The sequence below is a fragment of the Anolis carolinensis genome, chromosome 6 (assembly GCF_035594765.1).
Source record: "Anolis carolinensis isolate JA03-04 chromosome 6, rAnoCar3.1.pri, whole genome shotgun sequence".
In the NCBI taxonomy this organism is placed as follows: Eukaryota; Metazoa; Chordata; class Lepidosauria; order Squamata; family Dactyloidae; genus Anolis; species Anolis carolinensis.
This window is the reverse complement of record NC_085846.1, coordinates 41,387,525-41,412,763: the sequence shown is the minus strand read 5'-3', so window position 1 is coordinate 41,412,763 and position 25,239 is coordinate 41,387,525. Positions and strand designations below refer to the sequence as shown.

The 25,239-nt window shown below is 37.7% G+C and overlaps 1 protein-coding gene across 1 annotated transcript in view; it reads right to left on the bottom strand.

Moving 5' to 3' along the window:
- Positions 1-23,908, bottom strand: part of map3k3 (mitogen-activated protein kinase kinase kinase 3) — a 53,414-nt gene extending 29,506 nt beyond the window's left edge. The window contains exons 1-5 of the mRNA XM_003222346.4: positions 23,647-23,908; positions 8,739-8,857; positions 6,142-6,231; positions 4,142-4,182; positions 146-245 (exon numbers count right to left, since the gene is read on the bottom strand). Of these exons, the coding sequence (XP_003222394.1) occupies positions 146-245; positions 4,142-4,182; positions 6,142-6,231; positions 8,739-8,857; positions 23,647-23,650 (354 nt within the window). The 5' untranslated portion in view covers positions 23,651-23,908. The remainder of the gene's footprint in view (positions 1-145; positions 246-4,141; positions 4,183-6,141; positions 6,232-8,738; positions 8,858-23,646) is intronic.
- Positions 23,909-25,239: the final 1,331 nt, after the last annotated feature.

Sequence of the window (25,239 nt, the reverse complement as noted above, 5' to 3'; positions counted from 1 at the left end):
CTGCTGCTATTCCAAACAGGATCTATTCAAATCTTTCTATGGATTATTCAGAAGGATTGGGAACTACTACTTCTACTATTTTCACTCCAGACATGGGAAGTATTAATTTTATGGGTGTTAACATAAATTCAACTGGTGAAAATACCTCATTATTCATATAATGGAGATCTAGCACTTGACCAAAAGCTGTTTTCACTTTCTGCTGCACATCTTCATAGCGGACAGGCCGGGTGAAAGGAATAATCCTGAAGTGGAACAGCAAGACATCAACTGTACAAACAAAATTATCTTTGCACAATAATTCATACAAAAAAGAGTTGAGAGACTGCACTCAAACATGGGTACTTCTCTTGAGTTTAAGAACCACTACACCAAAATTCTTGAATAATGTATAGTAATATGGAATTTGTCCCTTCCACCACTAGACAAATAATTTCACCATTGTCTCTTTAAACTAATCCCAATCAGGTGATAGAAATTCTCTGGAAAAGTTAGCGTTCAGAGATTACACCTTTAGATGTGCAATAAACTGCACATGCTCCATAATAATAATAATAATAATAATAATAATAATAATAATAATAATAATAATAATAATAATAATAATAATAATTTTATTTTTATACCCCGCCCCATCTCCCCAGGGGACTCGGGGCGGCTTACATGGGGCCAAGCCCAGGCAAAACAGACAATATAAAACACAACAATAAAAGAAATCAATCAACAATAAAGCAAGTCATAAAACAAATAAGATCATATAAAACAAACATGCTTGATAAAATCCTGGGTTGGCTCCTAAAAAGAACTGGGCCATAGAAGTGCTAGTAGTATCAGATACAGTCGGGGAGATGATGATACAAAACCATTCTCCCATTAAAGTGCTGGGGAAGGCATAAACAAAGGAGACTATGGAAACTAATACTTCAATGAGATCTTGAAAAGTTATTTCAAATAATAAAGATGATTAGCAGTTAGATTTTTAGAAAAGTGCAGCATCTTCTTCCAGGATCAGCCTTTTCCGTGGCTAGAAAGCCATGAGCAAGCAATGCTCGATAAGATTTTAAAAGGCAACCTCACATGGAGTTTTATTCTCCTTTCCTTAATATTTTACCTATGTATGTAGTTTTACAAGAAAACAGACAACCCTGTCCAAGATTATATGGAGTTAAAAAATAAATTCTAGCCACAATAGGTCACCACAGAGGAATTAGAATAGAAACTACAAGATGACATTATTGGCTAATGTATCCAAATGCAGTGGTCCACATGGAAGAGAACAAGAGTCAATTTAGGATAATATTGTGTACTGCAGGAGAGTGATGTACACAGGTTCAGTGAGAAAGAGATTGTGTGTGTTTGTGCACATATGCATACATGTACATGAGCATGTATACATGGAGATTGTGACTGTGAAAGAGCAGCTTGATTTTAAGCAGTGTGTTCTGTAATATGACTTCTTCATTTATATAATAGTTATAAAGCAAAATCACTAAAACATTGCTATATCATTTTGATGTACTATCTCTGTTACTTTTTATTTTTATGAAAAGAAAACCACAACAACATTTTCTATATGTTAATTAGGAGCCAATACAACTTCAAATTACTCGGTAAATATAGTTAAGCTCACAACTATACCACAATTCTTCATAACAGACAAAGAGCATACTACATACACACACACACCTGATGTTTTTAAAATCTTAATGCATTTGGGTACTTTTAGACAGAACATTCCTCCCTTAAATATTTGTGGCTAAATCTGGCAGCTCTGCTGAAATCAAGCCAGTGCATTTTGAGAGCAAGACTACATAGCTGCATAATTACCAGTTACATACAATTGAGCTTTTCATTTCAGTGGGTATGTAAAACACACACTGCACACCCTACTGAGCCCCCTGCCATGCCATTTCAAAGACACCTGCTTCACACCAGGAAAAGGCAAAAAATGGCAAAAATCAGTGGATGTTTATCACCACTGCACTGTGGATTCCAAAACACTGTGCTTCTTTTGAACAGTACATCCATCTGCTTCTACTGGGACAGCTCACAATTTTATTGGACATCCTGTCACTGTATTAAGACAGCCAGTAATCTCCTGGCTATGGCTGCTTGTATTGAGAACTCAATGACTAAATTCTACAGTTAATGCTAAATAATTATATTTAAATGTTAATGTCCAAAAAAATCCCACTGTGTTTAGATATTGACTTATGGCATGATGTGGATATTCTGGTTTATTTCACTCCACCTATCTCTGTTGTTCTCCAACTACTCGATTGTCTTGGCCTCTGAGTCTCAAAGAAAAAGGACTATTTTCATTTAGGAATAGTTGCTTTATGATTCTTTAAGATCAGTGGTTTCTAGACCTTTTACCCCTCTTTTATATTTTCATGTGAATATATCTTCACTCTCTGCATGATATAGTATGTGAATTAAAATATTTTGTTTGTTTACTGTACATATTATTGTGATGTGTGTGTGTGTGTGTGTATGTGTGTGTGTGTGTGTGTGTGTGTGTGTGTGTGTGTATATATATATATATATATATATATATATATATATATATATTATATATTATATATATATATATAGTGCCCATTATGCTTCTTTGCACCCATCTTCTGTCATAATCCCAAAGAGAAACAGGGCTCCATATTTACACCATATCCTCACAATAATGTGTTGTGAATTTATAAAATTAATGTTTCAAATACCACATTGTTTTCTGCCACCATCTTGTAATAAATGGTGATAGAAATTTTCCTGCTTTTCTCTTTATCAGAATTATGTAAGACAAAAATAAAACCTTCACATTAATTACAATTATGAGTCTTTCATATCTGAGCAGAAATTCTTACTAGTGTAATTATAATTGCTTTCAAATTTAACTTGTCTTTCTCATCCAAACACCTGATACCAATTATAAAAGACTAAGATAAAGGCTAGTGGACAGGAAGAAAAACCATTTTTTCCTTTCACTGCTTTATGTTACTTCTTAAACTGTGGGTGCCAACCCTAAACAGGATCCCCTTGGCTCAACATTGAGGTTCCCAAAATTTGGCAACAGTAAAAGTTTTCTGAACGTCATCTAGTGGCTGTTTTGGAGTTTTACACCAATTTGTTGTGTAGTGTTTACTGTGGACTCTGCAGAAGATGCTTCAGCTGTACTTTATGAAAAGGAAATCCACCTGTTTCGCAAGTTTTGTAAATGCTGATTTATTATCAGTAAATTGTATACCTATTTTATATACCTATGCACATGGGGTCACATAAAAATTCCTTGGGACAAAAGGGAACCCAGGTTTAAGAAGCAGTTTAAGAAGCAATGCTCTATGGCAGTGGTTCTCAACCACGGACCCACTTTTAAATATATTTTGTGGCCATAAACCGCAAAAATTAACTCAAGATTTAAAGCACTAAATTGCATCAAATAATAACTTGAATTTTCTCATGAAGGTCCTTCAAATTTAGAGAAAATGGCACATAAGTTAATCTGTTAATGCACACTTCTATTATAATATAATATTTTGATCATAATGATTCCATAATGATTACCCCACTTTTTCTCTTTAAAAAGAGATTCAAAGAGGCTTACAGTAAAACCAATGCAATACATATTGTATGATTAAAGCAATACCCCTTTACTTGATAAGAAAATTACAATTTTATAAATAAGGCTGAGAACCACTGCTCTATGGTACTAAGTTCATAGGCCAAATTATCTCCCCACCCCATAAAAAACTGCTGTTCCTGACTAGGAAACGTTGAAGATATAGAAGAGATGGTGTAAAACAGGGCTGGGGAGGGGAAATACATACATTAAACTGGAATGACAGGCATTATTGTCAGGTGTTTAAGCACATTACTTCTATTTGGCTTTTAGAAAAGTTAGTTTGAGCGTGAAGGGAATCCTTCCCTAGGGAATTATGTACTGTAAATGAGAGGAAATCCTACATGATACCAAATACTTCTTTCACCCTTTTTGAGAACAACCTGGCCTTTCTGATTATGATGCACATGTTGAAGTCATCATTCAGCGAAATATAAATAACAATTTCATCAAAATCAAATGCAATTTAGATTATATAACCAAAGTGGAAAAAAATCTGAGAAATATATAGAAAGCTCAAAAACTTACCTCCTTTCCCCATTATATTCAAACTTTATCCTCACATCATTCTGCCAAAGAAAATATGGTTAATTCAATTGCTGAATGCTTTTACTCGCTTTGTTTATTTTACAGTAAAACGATCAAAGGCCTCATTGGCATGATCACAGAATGTTTCCAGAGTATACATCTTTGTATCATATTGAGAATGATTTCATCTCTATCTTTCTTCTGTCAAAAGGAAACCTCTTTCTTTTTGCAAAACACCATTTTGTTCAGTGTAACCAATTGCAAAAATAATAACAAGTGGAATATTTACTTTGTTTTCAAAATCTATTCCCACCAGCCATGTCCATAAATGCACACAAATCCCCTTGTGTCTTCGTCTATAAACATTTAATAAATATTTATTTATATAGAAATCATCTATATTCTGCTTCTATTAAAATTGTCAGGGAACTGTAAAATAAAATAATTAGGGCAGTAAATATTTAACAGTTGTAAAAATAAAATATAACTGACGGTTTGGACCCTCTATATGGCAATTTACAGACAGAAGCAGAGGAAATAGTCTAGACCAAATTTAGCTGTACATAATCTCAATGAAACTATGGTAAAAAGTCACTCATGTCCTTTTAAAATCCAATCTGTATTAATGAGACTTAAGCGGAATTAACTGAAAATTCAGTTGTGTGCTTACACAGAAATAAATCCCTCTGAGATCAAAGGGCCCTGCTTCCAAATTTAGCAATACTTTACAGACTATTTCTGTGTTTTCCAGGGATCTGATTAATTCTATTTCTCATATTGATCCTTAAAAGTTTAATATGTAGTTATTTTACTACTGATTTATCTTAAAGGACATGTCCCCTCATGAGAATTGGAGCTGACAGAGGGAGCTCATCCCACTCTCCCCAGATTTGAAGAGCTGATCTGTTGGTCAGCAGTCCTGTTAGCACAAGGGTTTAACCAATTTGTTCTAATATCTGACTTTGATATGACAAAGACATATCAAAGCGTATCATTTATGCCATGTCCTTATTTATTTTGAATCCCAAAAGTAATATCTGATACAAGAAACTCAATTAGCTGAGCATAATGTTTTTAAAATGATATAATATAATCTGTATACTGAGCTTCATCAGGTGATGTCCAGCTTTCACCTATTTATACTGTTATTTGTGCTGCTATTTTACTGATTCTATGGCTAGGCATAGATGTTTATATTCTTATTCTTATTCTTATGTTTATATTCATATATTCTTATTTTGTTAGAAACAAGAAACATGTAAATTCTGTATTGATAGCATGAATGGTGGCTTAGTTATAGTGGAAGCAATTATTAACTGCACCATACAAAAATGCTAATTCCCTTTAGCAGTTATAATGCAATATACATTTCCAACAATATAAAGATTTATTGCCAAAACTAAGCTAAGATTTGATACATTTAGGCATTTTTAAGGAAAGATACACAATGGTATGAATTGTGACCTGAACTACATTTGGTGTTAAATATACCACTTGAAGCTGTATGTGTCCTTTTCAAAGGTAAAAATTAACCAATCAGTTACCTCCACATTTCTCATGATGTGAACTATAACCCTGGTAATCCTGCATTTGTTTAATCAAGAAAGACCCAGAGTTTCCTTTTCACACATCACATGTGCTTGTTTGAAAAAGTCTCCAGTTAAATTTTAATTACCGTCATCTACTACTATTGAATGCCACTAACAGATAATCGAAAGTGATGGGAGTTATTGATCAATTAACATCTGGGGACCCAAACTGGATAAAAACTAAAGAGCAGGAGCCACTATATAAAAAAAAATTATAGTTGGCCCCCAGTATCCACAGATTCTCTGTCCATGGATTCAACAGCCCTTTGAAGGCAACCATAAGGCTGATGTGACCCTTGATGAAAATGAATGACTCCCTTACACTAGCAGAACATCATCATAAATTGTCTTTTCTATATCAAATTTACATTGATGTCTTGATTTCTGATTGACAATACCAAGTCAGCTTACCTGAGCTCTTTTGTCCTCTCCTGTACGAGTGCATTGATTTGTTATTGTAGGGTTGTTCAGGACACCTGGGTTGTTTGTACTATGTTTTTTCTTGAATGGGGGAAAAAAAAACAAGATGACATTTATAAATGAGGTTACTTTCTAAACAAAGGGCAGGAAAATTGGCAGTGAAGGCTTAATGTCTCCAGCATTATGCTGAAAATTATCTGACCTATTTTCTTCCTCTGATTTTTTTAGGTTTTTATTTATAGACCACATTTTACCACCAGATTCTCGAGGAGACATAAGATAGCCGCAAAAGGTAGCCATGCTATTCAATCAAGTTAAAAAAGACAAAATACTTTCATTTTGTCTTTTTTAAAAAACTTGATTGATTAGCATTAAATGCATTGGAAAGTACAGACAAATTATTTGAAAAAGGGATTGCAAGGCATCAGAAAGTCAAAACTGGCACCAGGCAAGTGTCTCTGGGAAAGGCCTAAAATTAGTAAATGCTAGTAGGAGAATTCTTCTCTATTGTTTCTAGCACAACTTGAATATAGAATTCATTGAGAAACCCTCCACACAAATGAAAGGCATAAATGTTGACAAATGCCCCAACACTGAAATTATGGGTGAGCACAGTGAGGTTTCCAGATGCTCTTGGATTATAACTCTCACCAATCCTAGCCTGCACAAATAATGAGAAAGATTGTGGGGAGTTGTAGCCAAACGCATCTGACGGGCTTCACTTTCTCAGATCAATTTAAACCATAAATCTCTGTAGTTTAAGACCCTAAAGGCCATTTACAGAACGCAACACCAGGTGATCCATGAACAAATCTGCCATGAACATTATTTTTTCCCCTCTAAGATGTTGAGTACCTTGGGGAACTTTAGAAAAAGAATGAGTAGGCCCAAAGCACACAGACAGAACCAACAGCACACAGAGTTTTAAATATCTCGTACATATGACTGCCCAACAATTTATTTATTGTAAACATATTCTTCAAGTAAATTAAACAGATGATTTCAGACATGGGCATCACCAGTTGGCCAATATATAGAAATCAAATGCACATACTAGGAAGCAGATGATTGTAAAAGCTCTTATCTTTGAAAAAAACATGATCGGGAACAGACAGGAACCGCCAGATTCAAAATTAGCATAAAGCTAAAGAAAAACATCTTTCATACTACACAGTTTCAGTACTTTTATCCCACATTAACATCCATGGCTGCATCCTAAGGAACACTGGGATTTGTTATTTCATGAAATATTTAGAATTCTCTGCCACAGAACTTTAATACCCCTTGCCAAACTACAAAACCCCAAGATTCCATAGGATGCAGCCATGGCAGTTAATGTGGGATCAAAGTGCTATAAAACTGTGTAGTATGAAAGACACTTGTATCAACCACAGTGGCAAAATATATCTGAAAAATATCCCTGCAGAAATTAAAGAACATATAAAAAACAGACAAATGTGACTAAGCCTAACTGACAGTGAATTAGTAATGAGGATCTAAGGAAGGCTGCCGAAGACTGAGATTTTGGGATGTTTCTTATTCGTAGCATTATAACAACAGAAGATGTGACAGTACATAATAACAATAATAACCTGAATATCATGCATTTGGAACAGAGAAGAAAATAAAACAAGAAAAGGACAATCTCTTAAATCAGCTCCTTTTCCTCCCATTAAAAAACCCAGCAGACAAAAGATGAAGGAGCAGGGGAACTAGGCATGAGGGACAGAACTGGTATAGGAGGATGAGGTGTGTCACTCTAAAAAACATGATGCGGCTGCCACTTGTAGTTTCCCCTACTGTAGAAGCAGCACAAATGAAAGTGAGAGGAACAGCTAATTCTAGACTCAGTGATATCCTTTCCTATGTTTGTGTTCTGTGTTTGCAATTTCTTTTAGATAGGAGTGCTAAAAAAAAGCAAATACAGAACAACAGATGAAAGTAAAGTAAGATGAAGCAGGAGCAACAAGAGGATGGATATTTAGGGACAAAGACTTCATAAAATTTCAATTGCAAGCAGAAGCAGCCAACAGCCCTTGCTGTGAAGGCAGAACAAGAAACCTTAGAAAGGTTCCCTTCTTGGAAACCTTTCCATTTAATAGGAAGTAGTTCTTTCCTACCTGGTCCTTTTCTTGATGACAGAAAGAAAAGAGAAGCAAAGTGAAAGGCATTGGACAAATTAGAAGATGATGAATTCTCTTTTGTTGTGTCTTTTTAAAGAGACTGGATGGTCATCTGTCAACAATTGTTAAGATGTGAATCTCATGCACCCCCCATGGGTTGGCTGGGTAACACTCCACAATACTTTATTAATTCTGAGCAACTACAAAAGGCATGTCAAATAAAAAAACAAGACAATCAAAAGCAAACATTCGGATTTCTAGATACAAGGACCACACACAGAAAACCAGTGCCTGGTACCGTCCTCTTAATACTTCTTGGTTCTTTAGTAGTGTAAGGTAAATAAGAAAAAATTCCAAATAGCATTTCTACAACAGACAATAAAACCCAGTTGGCTTGTCATATTAGATTAGCAACAGCCAAATATTTTAAAATGGGCAAAGCCAAAGTTATGAGGCACATACTACCTGTCTGTTGGAATGGCAGTCTTTGTGCTTCATGCTATCAAAACCAGATAATCTGGGACGTCGGCTCATCTGGAGTGCAACCAAATCCTTCATGATAGAATTCAGGGCCTCCTGTTCATCTGCAATAAAAAGTAAGGAATTCCTGTGAGTGTCCAACCTTCTTTAAGAGTGAGAAGAAGTTTGCCCGTGTTTTTTAAAACTTGTGCTCACATATACACTTAAGATATTTTAAATTCTTTGCAAATATACCAAATGACATCCTGCCAACAATTGGCTCTCCAAAAGAGCAAGACTGAAGCAAAGGCAAACTCCAGTTGTTAGATCAAGTTAAAGTAGACCCACTAAATAAAAAGAACTTTGATAAATGTCTTCTCACTAGGTTTTTATTGCTTCTAGTTGGCGGCCAGAACCTGGTTTTAGTCACAAATATCCTTATCAACAATGAAGCTATAAATTTATAAAGAAATAACTACAATCAACTTGGTGGAATTTATTGCTGGGCAAAGATGACCTAAATCAAATTACTACTTCCTATGGTACACAGTGAAACACAATTGGAAAACTCAAAAACAACAACAGTAATCCTATTTTACCTTTTTAGCATAAAATATTTATAGAATGATAAAGTCACCTCCAGATTTATGAAAAACCTTACTAATTTTGAGGTATAAATGTTCACTTTTATTAAATCTAAGGTCATCTTAGATAATGACTTGACATATATTCAATACATGGGTTGGCACAATCAGGTCAATCTGCCTCTCAGTATAGTCTTCCATTCTAAAGCATACAAACAAAAGACTTGGACATTCCCCACTACTAGCTCAGTTTCCCTAAAGTCACAAGTCACCTTAGGATAACCCCATGAAGTTCATAAGAGTTTTAATAGTTAAAGACCACTCAGAGGTGGCTTTGCCAGTTCCTTTCTCTGTAATATATCCTACAGCACCTGGTATTTGTTGGTAGTCTTCCATCCAAGTACTAACCCAGGACTATTCCTGCTTAGCTTCCAAGGTCAGAAGGGAACTGATGCCTTTAGAGTTTTAAGGGACAAGTATGTATCACTGGCTAAATTGAAAGTTTTAATGACAAAGATATAAAAGATCAGGAAAATTTGTCGGATGTAACGGGTTTTAAAATAGATTTAAAAAGTGAAGTATTTTGGTATCACTTTAATAAATAAAAATTGTCTACTGTTCCAAAATAACCATGAAATCTTATGGATGGATATCTTAAAAAGAACTATAGTAGGATAAGTTACAATTATCACTGTTGGGCAGACTCTGTGACAAAAATAAATGTACTGCCAATGATTGTTTCTTTTCTAAACAATGTCTGTAACAGTGAAAGGTAAACCATTCAAACATTGGCAAAATATTATATACATTATATTATATATAATTGTATAGCAAAGGAAGAAGCCAAGAATTAAATTTAAGGTATTACAAGATGCAAAAGAACGTGTTGAACTACCGGTAGGTGCACCTGATCTGAAACTTTATTTGCTGTTTAATTTAGATAAAATACTATATAATATTGAGTAATACTAAGATGTTGGAACTGCAGGGACACAATTTGAGATATGGCTGGCATGGTTACATATGGAATGACAAAATGAAAGTGAATATGGACTTTAAAATCATTATGTTAGACATGTTTTTTATGAATATGGGAGAGATATAGATGAAACTTATGCCAAATATGTCAATGTGGGTACCTGCTCAAGAAGAACTGTATAGAAAAGAGACTTAAGGCAAGATGAAATGGTTAACCTATCAAGACCTTCTATAAAATGTACAAGAAGAATACATTTAAAACAAAATAATAATTGATTACAGAGAGTTTTGGTTTTCAGTAGTTTTCTTATTTATAGTTAAGGGAGAGATGTAGGCAATACAAGCAATTATTTGGTCTCAAATCAGAATTTGAGTTACAATTGTGTACTAATAATAAACATTTAGTTGCCAAGATGTATAAGATGTTTAACAAAAATGGGAAACAATAAACAGGCAAATTAAAGAATGTATGACAAAGTGGACACAAAATGTTGGGCACAATATAATGTTGGATCAATGGGAGAAAATGTGGACTAAAGGGTTAAATTCACATTATGTTATAATTTGAAAGAGATTTTCTATAAAATGATGTACTAATGATAAAAGGGTCCTGCAAAGCTTTCTAAAATGTTTTGTGAGGTTTTCAAACAGGTGGGGTCTTTTTACCATATGTGGTGGACAAGAAATACTGGAGTCAAATCCATAAATTATCCATATAATTTTGGGGGGAAATATCCAGTTAAAACCTTTTTAATTTGGACTAACTATATGGTAGATAGATATATGACCCAGATTCCTCTACACATAGCAGCACTAACCACAGAAGACTGAATGATAAAAATCATGGATTTGGCAGAGATGGATAAACTTACCTGCTAATTAAAGGAAGAGACATTGGAAACCTTTTATTGACTTTTTGCATGAAGAAGAAAAGGGATTTACCAATTTTAAGTTTTGAAGACTAATTCGAAGTATTCTTGCTTGGGAAAAGAATTAACATTAAAAAAAACCTGAAGGGTGATGCCTATGTTATTCCTTGTAGCTAAATGAATATAGATCACAAGTCAACTACTTTTCTTTCTTTTTTTCTATTTTTCTTTTTAATGTTTATTTCTGATTTCTTTCTTTTTCTTGGCATTTTTTGTTTCTATTCTATACTTCTTATCTAAATTCTCTGTTTTAACTTTTAATGTAACTTTTAAAATGTTTCAATAAAATGATTTTTTCCCGAAAAAAATGCTTATATGGTAAATAAATGTGGTACTTATAGTAGAGACCAAAAACAACAACAACTGAAGCTATTTTTTTTCCTTAAAAAGAATTACGTTTACTAGCTTGATGCTCACTTGATTGCTGATATGTTCACTTCTGTTTTGTATTCACCTAAAATTAAGACCTGCATAGCCACCAAACTGCATCTCCAAAAATATTTCTGTACATTTTCTTGTGTTGGTCAGAAATAGGATATATACTTCATGTAACTCCCTAAAAGCCATACATCAAATTCAGTTTTTCGAACAAGTCTTTGGGACACTGAATTAGACCCAGTAGTGAATGCAAATGAAGGATTGGCTGCTGCTAACAGTACAGAGGCAGTTTTGCAAGGTCTCCAGTAGGTCTGGGGGAAACAGTTCTGCTTTGTGCTTGAACGATGTTCAGGAAATGCTTTTCATGTTTTAAAAGCCACACTCCACTTTATAATCATTGATAAAAAGAAATTCGTACATACAAGGAAAGTTATTGCTTTGTGTCAAATATTTATTTTCCTTAAGATTTAGAAATAATTTTAATAGCAAGACTACAAACTAACAAAAATACAAAACCAAGAGTAGTAACATTTACAAAATTGTGAAACAGGAAGTCTGTAGACCAATGCACTACATAAGAAAACTGGGCAAAACGTTTCATTTTCTGTCACAAGTAAATATTTTAGAGTATAGAAAAGTACATGGAAAACCTCCTTAAAACTGCTTAAATCTGAGATATTAATTGGACTTTACCGTGTTCCCCAAGTTTAGGTAGCAGGCACAGTGGGGCAATGGTTATTTTCATGATGCTTCTGGGATTAAGATCATAATACTATATTCTGTACAGTATTAGTAAGCCACTGACAATAAATATATTTTGCAGTCACAGAATCTTAAGACCAAGCTGCAGTAATATATTATTCATACGTTTTGTGCTAAAACCTCATATTATAGATTTGTTTGACAAAAATGAATACCTGGAGATATGCACTGAAAAGGTTGAATCATAAAATACGTTCCAGATGTCAAGGCAAGTTTTAAAGTCAAAAGCCACCCTGCAACAAAGAGGTACTAGAAGGAGGGTGAATTGGTTAAAATGTGCTTATTTGTAAGACTGCTGTAATTATGTACTTGAACTGTCTAAATGGAATTTTAACTGAAATTTTTATGTTTGCCTTATTCATCAGTTCAAATTACCTTCAGCCATGAGGGCTGCAGCATATAATAAATTTAAGCAGCTACAATAAATTTTCAGTAGGCTGCTTTGGAAAACTAGGAAGTTACGGTTTTAAAACTTCATGAACACTTTAAAAGGGACAGCTTTATAATGACCAACATCCATGCAAAATGATTCAGACATACTCTGCTCATACATTCTTACAAAATATTAGAATCATAGAATCACAGAATTGGCGGAGACCACATGGGCCATCCAGTCCAATCCCATTCTGCCATGCAAGAAAAGGACAATCAAAGCATCCCCAACATATGGCCATCCAACCTCTATTTAAAAGCCTCTAAAGAAGAGGCTTCCTCCAAGGCAGTGAGTTCCACTGTTGAACAGTTTGTACGGCCAGGAACTTCTTCCCAATGTTCCGGTGGAATCTCCTTTCCTGTAATTTGAACCCACTGTTCTGAGTTCTAGTCTCCAGGGCAGCAGAAAACAAGCCTGCTCACTTTTCCGTATTGACATCCTTTCAAATATTTAAACATGGCCATCATGTCATCTCTCAACCTTTTCTTCTGTAGTCTAAACATCCCCAGCTCTTTAAGCCGCTCCTCATAGGGCATGGTGTCCAGACCTTTAATTGTTTAAGTCCCCCTCCTCTGGACATGGTCCAGCTCAGGCATGTGCAAACTTTGGCCCTCCAGGTGTTTTGGACTTCAACTCCCACAATTCCTAATATGCCGATTTTTTTTACCTTATTTATATCCCTCTTTTCTCTACCTCAAGGGGGACTCAAGAATTGTGGGAGTTGAAGTCCAAAACACTTGAAGGGCTGAAGTTTGCCCATGCCTGGTCCAGCTTGTCAATATTACTCTTAAATTGTGGTGCCCAGAACTGGACACAATATTCCAGAAAAGAGATTAAGGGAAAATATTCTACCAACATTAGTTGCAAAGCAAATGCTGAATTATCTGTGTATGTATGTTGATACCTTTCTATGGTGGTAGGATTATGTGTTCCTGTGAGGCCAGAGGATTAGCTGACAGTGGAAATGCTGCTAATGAATATTGCCTGATGTTGTTGTCTTCAAGTTCTTTCTGACTTATAACAATCCTAAAATGATGCTATCACAGAGTTTTCTTGGCAAGATTTGTTCAGAAAAGATTTCCCTTTGCCTTCCTCTGAGGCCGAGAGACTGTGACGCGCCCATGGCTGAGCAAGGATTCAAGTGATTAGTATAGAAATCAAATAGACTACAAATCTAAAAGCAAAATGTGAAAAAGCCCCATTATCTCTGCAAAAACAACACCAGGAGGAAATTGTGGTACAGACCACAAATTAAAGCTAAAGAGAAACGCCAAATCAATCATTGTGCCAAAACATCCCAGGAGAATTTAAAAATAATATCAGAAATAGATTTATGCTATTAGCTCTAACTGACCAAGAGCCAAAAGAACTATGGACTGGAGTCAGGAAGTTAAGGAGAGACAAGAACAGATAGAAATAGGAACAGAATCCTGAACATAACTGTTCAATGACTTACGTGCAAGAAAGGTAATAACAAATAATGCAAAGAGACTACTTCCACAAGATTTGAGAAATCAAAGGGAAATTTAAATCAAGAGTGGGGATAATCTATGATCAGCAGGTAATACACTGCACAATCAAAATATAATGGAAATAATAAACTGAATAACTATATGAGATGAAAGAACAACTGATTCATTCAAGGAAGAATGATTTGAAGATGAACCCAAAGATGAAGTAGATGCAGCACCAGGGAAGTACCAGGGAAAAATAAATCACCAGAAACAAATGGTATGTAAACAGGGGTGTTTCAAACAACACATCTACTCAAATTCTTACTAAAAGTTGTCTGCAAATAAATGTTTAAGTTCCTGTTCAGCTAAGAAACCTCACTGAGTGATCCTGGGCAAGCCACATTCTCTCAGCCTCAAAGGAAGTAAAGGCAACCCCCTGTGAACAAATCATGTTATACCTGTGATAAGGTTGCCACAGGGTCACCACAAGTCAGAAATGACATGCAGCACACAACAATGTAAATGTTAACAGGAAATTATTTTTAGAGTCACAATCAAGTACACAGTTTCTCTTGTGTACAAAACCTAACAAACCTCACTCATGTTATCTTGAAAAAGATTTAAGTTTTAGATTTTCACATGAATTATAATCGGTTACGCAGTCCTTGAAATATCCTGGTCCCAAGTTGTTTTGGGCTTGAAAGGCTAAGCTCAACACTTTAACTTGGAATTATATTTGCTGCAAGTGTGGATGGAACAGAATTGAAGTAATGTTTTTTGACCTTCACCATCATTCAAGCAGCCACATTCCATACCAATGGGAATTTCACATAAGTAACTGAAGCCAGGTCTAACCTGTATATTAAGGGTCAAACTGGAAGACAAATTAAAATTTGTGAAATGTCCTTTTGGCCAGTTTTGTCTACAACTAAACAGACAAATCCAGGAGAACCTATTCAGATATATGCCAACATCTCACCCAACAGAAGCGTTCTCTGCTTGAGAGTAGGTTTAAGTCCAAGAGACCATAACAAAAAATATGTTGTCGAAGGCTTTCATGGCCGGGATGACAGGGTTGTTGTATGTTTTCCGGGCTGTATGGCCATGTTCTAGAAGTACTCTCTCCTGACGTTTCGCCCACATCTATGCGAGGCATCCTCAGAGGTTGTGAGATAGTTTGTAGGTTGTGTTTCTTCATCAGTTTGCCTATGCAGTCAGTGGTTCCCTTGATGTATGGCAGGAGTCTACCGTATACCATGCAGCTGTGGACAAGTCTACATAGGGACCACTAAATGCAGCGCCCAAACACGAGTCAAAGAACATGAAAGGCACTGCAGACTAACTCAACCAGAGAAATCAGCCATAGAAGAGCACTTGATGAACCAACCTGGACACAGTCTATTACCTGAGAACACAGAAATGCTTGACCACACCAACAACTATCATGTCAGACTACACAGAGAAGCCATTGAAATTCACAAGCATGTGGACAACTTCAACAGAAAGGAGGAAACCATGAAAAATGAACAACATCTGGCTACCAGTATTAAACAAACTGAAAAATTAGAACAGTAAATAAGAAGCAACACTCTGAAAACAGAGGAGCTCCAGACATGGGAACCAGGGGCAGCTGACGACTCTGAACAAAGGATGCCCCTAGGCAGGAAGAAGCCAGGAGATGAAGCTATTCAATGCTAATTTAGGTGATTACTACAACATTCACACTGGCCTCCAACTGACAAGGAGTTCTTCTCACCCTGGACTTTCCATAGATATATATAAACCTTCCTTGCTGAGTTTCTCCATACCTCACAACCTCTGAGGATGCCTGCCATAGATGTGGGTGAAATGTCAGGAGATAAAAACATGGCCATACAGCCCGGAAAACATACAACAACCCCATATCCAAAAACATCAATCAAAAGGTACAGAAGTTCTGATTATCTAGGTGTTGCTGTTGTTGTGTGCCTTTAAGGTATTTCTGATTTATAGAGACCCTAAGGTGAACTGTGTGGTTTTCTTGGCAAGATTTTTTCAGAGGCTTTCGCATTTGCTGTCCTCTGAAGCTGAGAGAACTTGACATGCCCAAGGTTACCTTGTGTGTTTCCGTGGCTAAGCAGGGATTTAAACCTTGTACTCCAGATGCTTTGTCCAATGCTCAAACTAGTACACTAAACTGGCACCTCTGATTACATAGAAATCTTACAAAAATGTTGCATTGCCAGAACTGCCAGTATTAAGAGGAATTATTGGGGACAGTATTGTGTGCTAACTAATGAATTTTTTTTTAAAGAAACCCAGTAAAATCTAAACGTACACAGGGGAACTGGAACTTGCTGGGGAACAGTGCGCATGTTTCCATACAAACCAGTTTTGGAGTGGGATTATCTATTTTCTTCTTCCTCTGAAAATGGGGCTGTTCATTATAATGTAATGTACATGGCTAAAACTGGCACCTTGATATTTATTACTTTCCCATAGCATAAAATACCTAATCTGATTTTTTTACACAGGGGCAAGCGGAAAACAAACTGGTAACTAGCTGCCTTGAGCACCTATCTTGGAATAAAAATAATGTAAATAAAAATAATTATGGATCCATAACAATTTTCACTACTAAGTTTAGTAATACATGATTGATAGTGATACCAATGCACTACAAAAATGCAGTGGTGCTTCTATGACCTGATGAGATATAGTGTTGTTTTTCCAAGATGCTCTTATAGGCATGTGAAGAGATTTGGTGTTGCAATACAAAGTACAGTAGCAACAGAAAGATGCTAGAAATTTTTGATTACAATGTACAAGGTGTCAGACTGGAGGAACGTGTTCAATGAACAGGTGACCAATTGTTCATGAAGCAATGCACATGATCCTCCAGTCTGACACCACAGAAGGTTATCACCACAGTTAATAAGAGTGGCAGTTATACAATCCATGTGACTGTTGATGCAAAGGGAATTTCCATGACACGGTAGCTATTTTCAAAATATTGCATGGGTTCCCCTTAGACAAGGGCAATGATGAGATTTTGCCAAGGATCTCAATAATATAATAGAAGAAATCTGGTTTGCAACTGGAGCCATATACATAGGGCCCTTCCACACAACCCTTTATCCCAGGATCTGATCCCAGATTATCTGCTTTAAACTGGAATGAATCCCTACTGCTAGATAACCTGGGATCAGATCCTGGGATATAGAGGTAGTGAGGAAGGACCCATAGTTAAACATACTTCCAAATTGACAGTTCTAAATGTGCAGTTATTCTATTTTTTCTTATTTAACTATTTTTTTAAAAGAAGAACATAGAAGCAGCTTTGGGAAGATAAAGAAATGAGACAAACAGAATACAAATCTGGGCCCCCTTTCCCAATAAAATCATATTAAAGAGTCATGTCAATTGCAAGATAAAGGTTCTCATATGGAATCACCCCAAATATTAATGAATACATTTATAACACCTGCTGAAGGCAAAGATTTTGGATAGTTACAAAGATTCCTTTCATTTGATACTACGGTATGCACATGACATCATTGATATATAAGGTAGGAAGGAGGGCTAGTGTGAGCAAACTAAGTTTCTAGAGGTTTGGTGAATATATTTTTCTGATAGAAAGTTATGCAACTCACACAAATCAACCAATTTACATGAGGGGCATGAAAAGCCACTGGGTAACTTTACGGAAGTCACTCTCCCTTAGCCTTTAGGAGAAACCTTTGGGACTATGTCCCACACTATAAATCTTTTGCAACTACGCTATGTAATTCATACAGTGTGACACCACTTGAACTTGTAATACTACGTCTTTAGCCTTCTCTGCCAAAGAGTGCTGGTGACTCACCAAACTACATTTCCCAGAATTCCATGGTTAAACTGCATTAATTCTAGGTATAGGCTGAGTATTTGGAATTCCAAAAATCCAAAATGTTCCCAAATCCAAAATGGTTCACATCAGTGGTCTCTAAGGAAGGAGATGGAAACCTTGCTTTGAACAATTTTTGCCAAGAAAAATCCTAATCAGTTTACCTTAAAGACACCCATCAGTAGGAAATGACGACACTGACCCCCCAGGATGAACAAAAATCTATGCTTTTATTGTTAATTTTGAGTCCGAAAGAAAGAAATCATGATTGAAGGTATCAAATGCCTCTAAGAGATCCAGAAGAATACAGTGGATGGTACTACCACCATCCTATCCCCAATGCAAGTTCCTAGCTGGAACATGGAATAGACTAAAAAAACCTGTTAGCTGGATATATCTCTGAGGCTACACGGCAAAGAAGCAGCACCATTCCATCATCTCTGCAGGGGGACCACTCATTGCACAGATGATTTATGCTGACGATCATGCCATCACCGCTCAAGAGGGAGCTTTGAAATGGTTAAACAGAAGCTCTTCGAAACTTTAGGTGTTTTTACTTCCTATTACAGGGAAAACCAACTGATCCCTAATCCATTTAAAATGCAGACGTGTGCTTTTCATTTTAAGAAGAGACAAGGATATTGAGCTCTGAGGATTACCTGGGAAGATATCCTACTGGAGCACTGCACACACCAAAATACCTGGGAGTTACCCTGGATCATGCTCTGACCTACAAGAAGCACTGCTTGAATATCAAGCAAAAAGTGGGTGCTAGAAACAATATCATACGAAAGCTGGCTGGCACAACCTGGGGATCACAACCAGATACAGTGAAGACATCTGCCCTTGTGCTTTGCTACTCTGCTGCTGAGTATGCATGCCCAGTGTGGAACACATCTCAACATGTTAAAACAGTGGATGTGGCTCTTAATGGGACATGCCGCATTATTACAGGATGAATACGCCCTACACCACTGTTTAGCTGGCATTGCACCACCTGCCATCCTCCGGGAAGTAGCAGCCGACAATGAAAGGACCAAGGCGATGACATTTACTGCTCATCCCGTTCGGATATCAGCCAGCACGCCAATGCCTTAAATCAAGAAATAGCTTTCTAAGATCTACAGAGATACTCGCAGGAACACCTCACCAAGCTAGAGTCCAAAAGTGGCAGACTAAATCTCGGAACTTTAATCCATGGCTGAGACCAGATGAGGGACTCTCTCCTGGGCATGCAGAAGACTGGGTGACATGGAAGGCACTGAACAGACTGCACTCTGGCACCACGAGGTGCAGAGCCAATCTTCAGAAACGGAGCTACAAAGTGGAGTCCATGACATGCAAATGTGGGGAAGAGACCCCACACAGACCACTTACTGCATTCTGAACCCTGCCACATGCACAATGGAAGACCTTCTCACAGCGACACCAGAGGCACTCCAAGTGGCCAGATTCTGGTCAAAGGATATTTAATATAATGTCAAGTTTTTAACTTTGTGTTTCTAAATACAGTAGAGTCTCACTTATCCAACATAAATGGGCCGGCAGAACGTTGGATAAGCAAATATGTTGGATAATAAGGAGGGATTAAGGAGAAGCCTATTAAACATCAAATTAGGTTATGATTTTACAAATTAAGCACCAAAACAACATGTTATACAACAAATTTGACAGAAAAAGTAATTCAATATGCAGGAATGCTACGTAGTAATTACTGTATTTACGAATTTAGCACCAAAATATCACAATGTATTGAAAACATTGACTACAAAAATGTGTTGGATAATCCAGAACGTTGGATAAGCGACTGTTGGATAAGTGAGACTCTACTGTACATTACAACTGTATCCTCGGTTTCACTTCTGATACAATAAATAAATAAATAAATACTCATTGCACTTTAACTCAGTCCTACCTAGCTGGCAATTTACAGAAACCATTTCCAGCTGAACATGGTAAGATTAATGAGTTCTTTTTTCTTTCTCTCTTATTTCACTTTTGTGACACATCTTTTAGAAGATATTCCACCTGATAATGCATTGTCTTACTACAGATACCAGTGAAATGCTCTGTGAGCTACTTTGACTGAAGACACTTTGAGAACATACTGTAATTTTCTCCTGAAGAACATGGAATTGAGAGGTCACCACCCTAATCTAAAATAGGTTTGAGTCTGTGCTTCATTAAGGGCAATGAGGACCACCTTCTTGTATAAGGATATATGCTATCAGGTCATTACTTTTGAGCTATTTGCTAAGGATAAGGGAATGAAGGTTTTATTTCTATTATATGGTTTAAACCTGATGAACTGTATCTTCAATACTAATTGAAGATTACAGATGCAAGGGCTGACACCTATTTGTAGAAGTTTTCAAAGTCACTTGGTTTTCTTCAGAAATCATGTTTGGGTTGGTTTTCTTTTTCATATTTGGAAGCAGAGAGCATCACTCATAGTGTGACTGCAAAGGGCCACGACTATTTGAGTTTACATTTAACTCTGTGCTCTGACCTTTTATCTCCCATTTTTGGATTATTGCCATCTCCAGTGTACATATTTTACTACAGTTAGACTGTTTAATAATGCATACCATATCTCAAGGCTCAGGTTGTTCCTAGTATTAAACAGTCAAGCTAAACAATACTACACCAACCTCTGCAAAGCATCGGGAGTTTTAGCATCTTACCTGAAAGCTTTTTATTGCAAAAGGAACAAACACAGAGAAGAAGTCAAATACTTCTTTCAACTAGATGTAACTCCACTTACAATGTGAACACAAAAGAAAATGAAGCGGAAAGCCTTTAGGGTAACTGCACACAAAACTCACATCCAAATGTGTAGAGCTCCCTCCATCCACTACAAATTGTAGAGCAAGAGGTGGTCAAGAAACAAATCAGAATCTACTGGGAAATATTCAGTACATAAAAAATTCCTGCTGTTTCTAACAATAACCCACCCCCTGATTTTCCCACATGTAGATCAAATTGTTGAAGGAAGCTTTGGGTAATAAGGAGTAACCTTTTGTATGAAACAACTATGAGTCAAATCAGTGGTTCATATGTTCTCTAGTCTTTGGGTTGCTGTGAGTTTTCCAGGCTGTATGACCATGTTTCAGAAGCATTCACTCCTGACGTTTTGCCCACATCTATGGCAGGCATCTTCAGAGGTTTATTCAGAGGTCTGTTGGGAATGAAGCAAGTGGGGTGTATATACATCTGTGGAATGTCTTTGGCAGGCAACCCAGTGATTCCTGCCATGAAAATCTTCAACAACACACTGAACATCTCTATGGGGAGAAACTGTTCCAAGAGACACTGAGGATGCCTGCCATAGATGACAGCAAAATGTCAGGAGAGAATGCTTCTGGAACATCGCCACATAGCCCGGAAAACTCGCAGCAACCCAGTGATTCTGGCCAGGAAAGCCTTCGACAACACCCTGTTCTTTAATTCTCTCTATTCTGCATCTTGTTCTGGTTGGTAGATATTGGGATTCTCACAAAAATGAAACAAACTTGATCTGCCTTGAAGTCTTCCCAACATCCTATGGGAAGATCAGAAGGCATTTACTTAGGCCCCTTCCACACTGCCCTACATCCCAGGATCTGATCCCAGATTATCTGCTTTAAACTGATTATATGAGTCCCCACTGCTAGATAACCTGGGATAAACAGATAATCTGGGATCAGAACCTGGAATATAGGAGCAGTGTGGAAGGGGCCTAACACTTCTTATATGTCCTAGCCAACTCCCTAAGCAAAGGACACATTCATTCCTGATGCCGGCAAAATCTAGGACACTTCAGCAATAACTCGCTTGTAACTTTTTACATTCACTAGTGACTCTCCCCCTACAACAGCACAGGTACAGAGAGAGAGGACTGGTCCAGTGCAGCAAAAATTCTCATACAACCACCTCAAAAGTAGATGCCAGAGATAAAGTGGGGTATAAATATAATAATATCAGGCATGGGCAAAACTCAGCCCTCCAGGTGTTTTGGACTTCAACTCCCACAATTCCTAACTGTCCAAAATAACTGGAGGGCTGAAGTTTGCCTGTGCCTGTTCTAGGTAGTGACATTTAGCCAGCTTGTCTTTTGATCTTCCAACTCCAATGTTGAGTCTGTTCAGGGACTTCCAAGTTGCCCATTCTTGGTTTGCCACTGTTTTCTGCCCCTGCGGAAATTCTTGCTGTTGATAGAGGAACATTTACAGGAGTGGTGGTTCTTGATTTGAGTCTACTAGGAGGCTAATAGCTACACAGTTGGTGGCTTTCAGTGTTCAATCTTATTGCTTTCGCAATTGGCAGCAACTTCCCATCATACATCTGGGGGGGGGGGGGAGAATGTCAGAGACAAAGTGTGTGGTATAAATATAATAACGATAATAATATCTTTTAAATAATATTATACTATAATTATATGATAGTTGCTGCCCAAGCAACTGTAGCCTTGGGTTGGAAAGAGCAAAGAAAGTGGGAAGTTAAATAATGGTATGGATACCTAGCTGACTTTATGCTACAGGATTACATCCTTGAAAGGAGAACCAAATATATATCAGGCTGAATAAAAAAGAACTGGGATCTGAAATGGGATTGATAGCTAAAGTCAAAGGAAAATACAGTAGAGTCTCACTTATCCAACATAAACAGGCCGGCAGAACGTTGGATGAGCAAATATGTTGGATAATAAGGAGGGGTTAAGGAAAAGTCTATTAAACATCAAATTAGGTTATGATTTTACAAATTAAGCGCCAAAATATCATGTTATGCAAATTTGTCAGAAAAAGTAGTTCAATACTCAGTAAAGTTATGTTGTAATTACTGTATTTACGAATTTAGCAGCAAAATATCACGATTTATTGAAAACATTGACTACAAAAATGCGCTGGATAATCCAGAACGTTGGATAAGCGAGACTCTACTGTATAAAGAACTGAACCATTCTCTTTTTACGACTGATCAATTAAATAATATCTGAATGAAGGAAAGTGCTGTTCCCAGAGGGTGGGGGGAGGGGTGAAATACCGATAGACACAAGTGGGAGATAAAGGTGGAATCAGCAAGGTTAACATTACTAAGAAAATAACATTTGATAAGTATTTTGAAATGGTGATGGATTTTGATACTATTCTACCTGTGTTTACAATAAAAACAGACTGAAAAAAAATCATGCATTAGCAAACTTCGGCCCTCCAGATGTTTTGGATTTCAACTTCCACAATTCCCAACAGTTCAAAACACCCTGGGGGCTGAAATTTGCCCATGCTTGACATGGTATCATACGCATGTCATGTTTAGACTTGGATCCCATCCCCAAGAGAAACAAAATAAAGTTAAACTCTTCTGGCTCCAAACATTCCCGATAAAGGTGTCCCCACCACGACTCGACGGTGCTTCCTCTCCTGGTCTTTCAGGAGCCTCGCCCCCCCCCCCCCCCTTATTTTTTATTTCAGGCCTCCCCCGCCCCCTCCCACTTCCTGACCCCGTGACGTCAGCAGGCCCCGCTTCCCTCAGGCGCGCGCCCCCTTCCTCACCCATCTCGGCGCCGGAGTGAGGAGGCTCCCCTTCGCCGGCCCCTTTCCTTTCCTCTTTCCTTCCCTCACAACGACCACCTCCGTCGGCGCCTCCGTCGCCGCCGCCTCATTCCAAGGCTCTGGCCTCAGGTGCCCGCTTCACGCAGCTCCTTCCTGAGGCCCCGGGCGAGAGGCGGCAGCTCCTCCTCCCATCCCCGCCTCCCGTCAGTCTCTTCTACTTCTTCCTTCCTTCTGCGCTGAGATTTGCTAGACGAGCCTCTCTCGCGCTCGCTCACGCATGCGCGCTGGTGGTGGTCAGCCCCCGCTCTCACTCCCCCCTCCCCGGGGAAGGAATCCGCATGCGCACTCGCGAAGTGGGCCGTCCTTCCGCGACTGAGGGCGACAGGCTCGATCCAGCCAATCAGGGGACGCCGCTGTTCGTGTTGCTTTCAGTCCTCACGTGGCCACAGTAAACTCTCAAAGTGAGATCTTGAAGACCCAAATCGGGCAGAGACCTGAGAATGTGTTGTGGAAGGCTTTCATGGCCGGAATCGCTGGGTTGTGTTTTCCGGGCTGTATGGCCATGTTCCAGAAGTATTCTCGCCTGACGTTTCGCCTACATCTGTGGCAGGCATCCTGAGAGGTTGTGAGGTAGTGTTCCCTCACTACTTTACGGTTCACTTTTCGCGGTTTTTCAAAAAACTTTAAAAGACTATTATAAATCATAAAAAATTACAATTTACAGCCTAAGGAAGGGAGGAATGAGAAGCCAGAGGGAGAGAAAAGGAGCCCAAGTGGCAACGGGAGGAGAAGGAGACGATTTATCAACACACGATTGGTTGATAAAGACTTAAAATGGTGTATAACTACTAAAATAATATATACATATTAAAATAAATTTAGCGTCCCTACTTTGCGGATTTTCACTTATTGCGGGTGGTCCTGGAACCTAACCCCAGCAATAAGTGAGGGAACACTGTATATGGAGAAACTAAGCAAGAAAGGTTTATATATCTGTGGACGGTCCAGGGTGGGGGAAAGAACTCGTCTGTTGAAGGCCAGTGTGAATGTTGTAATTAATCAACTTAATTCGCATTAAGTTTCATATCCTGGCTTGGGGAAATCCTTTGTTCAGAGTTGTTAGCTGCCCCTGATTGATTCATGTCTGGAATTCTTGTTTTCAGTGTTGCTCCATATTTACTGTTATGATTTTGGAGTTTTTTTTAATACTGGTAGCCAGATTTTATTCATTTTCATGGTTTCCGCCTTTCTGTTGAAATTGTCCACGTTTGTGGGATTTCAGTGCCTTCTCTGTGTAGTCTGACATGATAGTTGGAGTGGTCGAGCATTTGTGTTCTCAAATAATATTCTGTGTCCAGGCTGGTTCATCAAATGCTCTGCTATGGCTGACTTCTCTGGTTGAGTTAGTCTGCAGTGCCTTTCATGTTCCTTGACTCGTGTTTGGGTGCTGCGTTTGGTGGTCCATATATAGCCTTGTCCACAGCTACATGGTATATGGTAGAGGTTAGAGGATCCCTTTTCTTCTTAAACGCAGCATTTCTTGGATTTTCTTAGTAGGTCTGTAGACAGTTTGTACGTTGTGTTTCTTCATCA